This window comes from Dipodomys ordii, unplaced genomic scaffold, assembly GCF_000151885.1.
Source record: "Dipodomys ordii isolate 6190 unplaced genomic scaffold, Dord_2.0 Scaffold41, whole genome shotgun sequence".
NCBI classification, from domain to species: domain Eukaryota; kingdom Metazoa; phylum Chordata; class Mammalia; order Rodentia; family Heteromyidae; genus Dipodomys; species Dipodomys ordii.
This window is the reverse complement of record NW_012267257.1, coordinates 7075078-7078781: the sequence shown is the minus strand read 5'-3', so window position 1 is coordinate 7078781 and position 3704 is coordinate 7075078. Positions and strand designations below refer to the sequence as shown.

The following is a 3704-nucleotide window of genomic DNA, read 5'->3' as shown; positions in this document are numbered from 1 at the left end:
GCCAAAAAAAAGAAATTTTACAAAGAAAATTAGTAACTAAAAAGAACTTACGGCTCACCAGCCCCTGATAAATCAGTTCCATTTTCTTCATAATCTGGAAAAAAGGCTTCTCTTTCAAGTAACTCTTGATATTTCTCTTGGTAATCTATAAAACAACATAGAAAAAAAAATACTTGAAAGACCATATGAAAGGACTAGTTTTTGTCCTGAATTCTTCATAGTACAACTACTCATTTAAGTAGACTAAATGTTTACATAAATAGCACTAACTTCTAAATATACAAAACGATTTTCATAGAACATCTTATATCCTATTATCTTGCCTCTTTCCCCCTGCATGCTAATAATCTTAAATAATTATATACAATACAAATGTAACTTGGAAATCAAAGCTACTATTAAATCTAACATGTATTCCACAGAAAACATATATGTTGTCTACATTCTCTATGTGGCTTTCCATCAGATAAAAAAACTCATTTACAATTGTTGGGGAGGAACACTCCCTTCCATATTCCATTTCTTCCCCCTATTAGCAAGATTTTAATCATATGATCTAAACTTCTTCCTATTACTCTTCTACAAGTAGGAAAACTAAGCTTTCTAGGTAGCAGGCTAACCTGTCAAAAGTTCTATTTTTGTTTTTGTTTTTTGGGTCCGGTTGTGGGGCCTGAACTCTGGGCCTGGGTGCTGTCCCTCAGCTCTTCAGCTCAAGGCTAGCACTCTACCACTTGAGCCACAGCACCACTTCTGGCTTTTTTCTTTTTGCTTATGTGGTCCTGATGAATCGAACCCAGGGCCTCAGGCATGCAAGGGAAGTGCTCTACCACTGAACCACCTTCCCAGCTCCATGTCAAAAGTTATGATACAATTCCTTTCTTTCCCTTTTTATAAAAGGAAAGCTACCCAACAAATATTTTAGGTCTTCCAACTTCCCCTGCATTCAGTTTATAAGGTAACACAGGTGATATAACTCTGCCTGCCAATTGTTATAGGCAGTTTTTTTTTTTCAGATTAGCATGTCTATATACAATACAAAATCCTTATCTCTGAGTAATGGACCAATGACTACTTGTAATTAGTTGGTTATAAACAAAAGTTGCCTCAAATTTTCGAAGGATATTATAAGTACTAGATAAAGACTATGTTTTTCTAAAACTTTCTATAAAACTCTAACTCAGCTTTAAAAGAGAGCTATTTTGAATTTCAATTCTTAGTCAAATTTTAAGCTTTTAACTTTACTGTTATAAACAACCTGAGGTACTAAAAAAGACTTTTTTTTATCGTATGGACAAGCACATCATGAGATGATAAATTAAAAAGAACTAGAAACTATCCATACTGAAACTGAAGACTGGCAAGATGTTGGTTTTAGTAACCAAGAGACACATGGAGACAACATGTGAGAAACAGAAACAGTAGGCAGAATTAAATGAGTACATATGGAAATTAAATAAGCATACACTAAATGATGAATAAAAGGATTTGATACTTAAAAAATGTTCAAGGTAATTTGAATAAAATGCAAATCATACTCATAAAAAATAGAAACTAGAAATAATAGGATAAACACATTAGACAAAAGTAACAAAATAAACTGAGGTAATTTTCAGGACTAAGTAGAGGGAAGATCTGTTGATTTCAAGACAGTTTTGCATTATGTTGCCCAGGCTGGTCTCAAATGACTCTCCTACAACTGTAGGAGAACTTCCTCAGTAGCTGGGATAATATGCACTATGACACAAAAAGAAGCCAGATGATTTATCTTACTCAATATCAGAGATTTGTAGCAATAAGAATAATTAAGAGGGAGGTATTTGTGTAAAGAGACCAACTGACTAACAGAAAAATCAACATGAAAACAGTACACTGCACACAATAATAAGTAAAAGATGAATACTTAGAAGACAATGGAAAAAATATTTATTTTCAACTCTTATTCCATACATAAAAATTGGCCAGGTGGATTTAAGACTTAGCTATGAAAAGCAACAAAGATTTTTAAAAGAAAATGGAATTTGAGAGTGGATAAAGTAAAACAAAAGCACAAACAAGACTTAATAAATTTTGTTTGTGTCAAAGCTCAAATTTCTAAATGAGACAATAATGAACAAAATGTAAAGGCAGTAATTTACTGAGAAGAGATAATGAAATTCTCAGCTGATCAAGATTATTTTTTTCTATATTAAGTATTATATTACAAAGTAGCCAGGCAATCCAATAGAGTATTATAAGCAAAGGATTTAAACAGGCAATTCCCAAAGGAGGAAATCAAAATGTCAACAGAAGCAGAAAACAAAATTCACCATCATTAGTCAGAAAAATAAGAATTTCATATAATGGGACTGACAAAACCCAGTGTTATAACAAGTTTGCCAAGGGCAAAGAGAAATAACTCTGGTAAATCACACTGGAAGGCCATTTAGGAATTTAGGAAAATTTAGTGAAGATGAAGATGCTCAGAGCCAGTAACTTAATTCTAATCCCTTTAAAGAGACTCATCTATACTAGAGACACATGGTAGTCAATACCTGCTCAAGTGGCAAAAAGCCCAATGGGAAGCTGGCTACAGTTTGTACTAAATGGAAAGAATTTCTCTTGTTCATCCTGTAGTTCCAAGCACTATAATTAAAACAATCTGTATGACACAAGGGGGAGGGGTAAGCTCAGATTTAAATTTTGAGTCACCAAGTACTAATTCAATCGGTGATTCTTAGTGTCTACAAGTATTAATTCATACCCTTCTGGATGAACTAGAACCATCTATCTCTTCCATCCTAGACACTTGAAAACTGAAGAATCCATAATCAAAATATGAAAAAGAAATACAAATATTATGGCGGCATTTGAGGAATTCTAATCCTTATAAGACAATATACACAGTGAAATAGTGTAAAAGATATTCTACTTAAGATAAACCTTTATCTTAGTATTTCAGAATGCAGTGAACACATAAAAGTGCTATAACTCTGTACTGATGAGCAGTAGTTTCATGTGAAGGTTATTACTAGAAATTATATGTGGAGATGGGGGACAACTAAGAACATACCTGGATCAGCTGCAGTGAAAGGAACACCATCAGAGGTATAAAATGTTGGTTCATTCTAGGATGAATCAAAGTGATAAAAGTATTTAATTATTTTAAAATTATGTAGAATTAGTATAGTATGGTTGATGTCATTCATTTGCATACCTGACAGTGCATGAATAAGCAAAAAACAAAACAGAAAAAAGAACTCTCAAACTTCTGGGAACCACTCTCTTTTATTGGAATAATTTATGCTTTTCAGATCTCCACTCTTTATCTCACCTTCACAGAGTTTTAACCTTACCATCTATTGACTCTTATATTCCTGGTGAATCATGATTTAACATTAGGTAGTATTTGGCTATTTTCTTCCTTTTATACCATTTCCTTTTCTTTTGGTTTTACTGGAGTTTGAACTCAGAGGTTCATGCTTGCTAGGCAGGTGGTCTACTACTTGAGCCAGGCATGCTTCCACTCCTTTCCTTTTGTTTCAGTTATTTTTTTTACTTTTTTAATTGAAATTATTTTATTTGGTAATGGTTCATTTACATTAACTATATTGTTATTGAATATCTAACTTTCTTTTTATTGTGAAAATACTTTACAGAGTAACGGGTTACAATTACATGGGCAAGATAATGAGTACATTTCTTATCAAGCATTGTAGCCTCCTCCT

The 3704-nt window shown here is 32.9% G+C and overlaps 1 protein-coding gene across 1 annotated transcript in view; it reads right to left on the bottom strand.

Annotated features, from left to right (window-relative positions):
- Paip1 (poly(A) binding protein interacting protein 1) overlaps positions 1-3704 on the bottom strand; it is a 49058-nt gene that overhangs the window by 2778 nt on the left and 42576 nt on the right. Inside the window, exons 8-9 of the mRNA XM_013018511.1 lie at positions 3050-3104; positions 52-145 (exon numbers count right to left, since the gene is read on the bottom strand). Of these exons, the coding sequence (XP_012873965.1) occupies positions 52-145; positions 3050-3104 (149 nt within the window). The remainder of the gene's footprint in view (positions 1-51; positions 146-3049; positions 3105-3704) is intronic.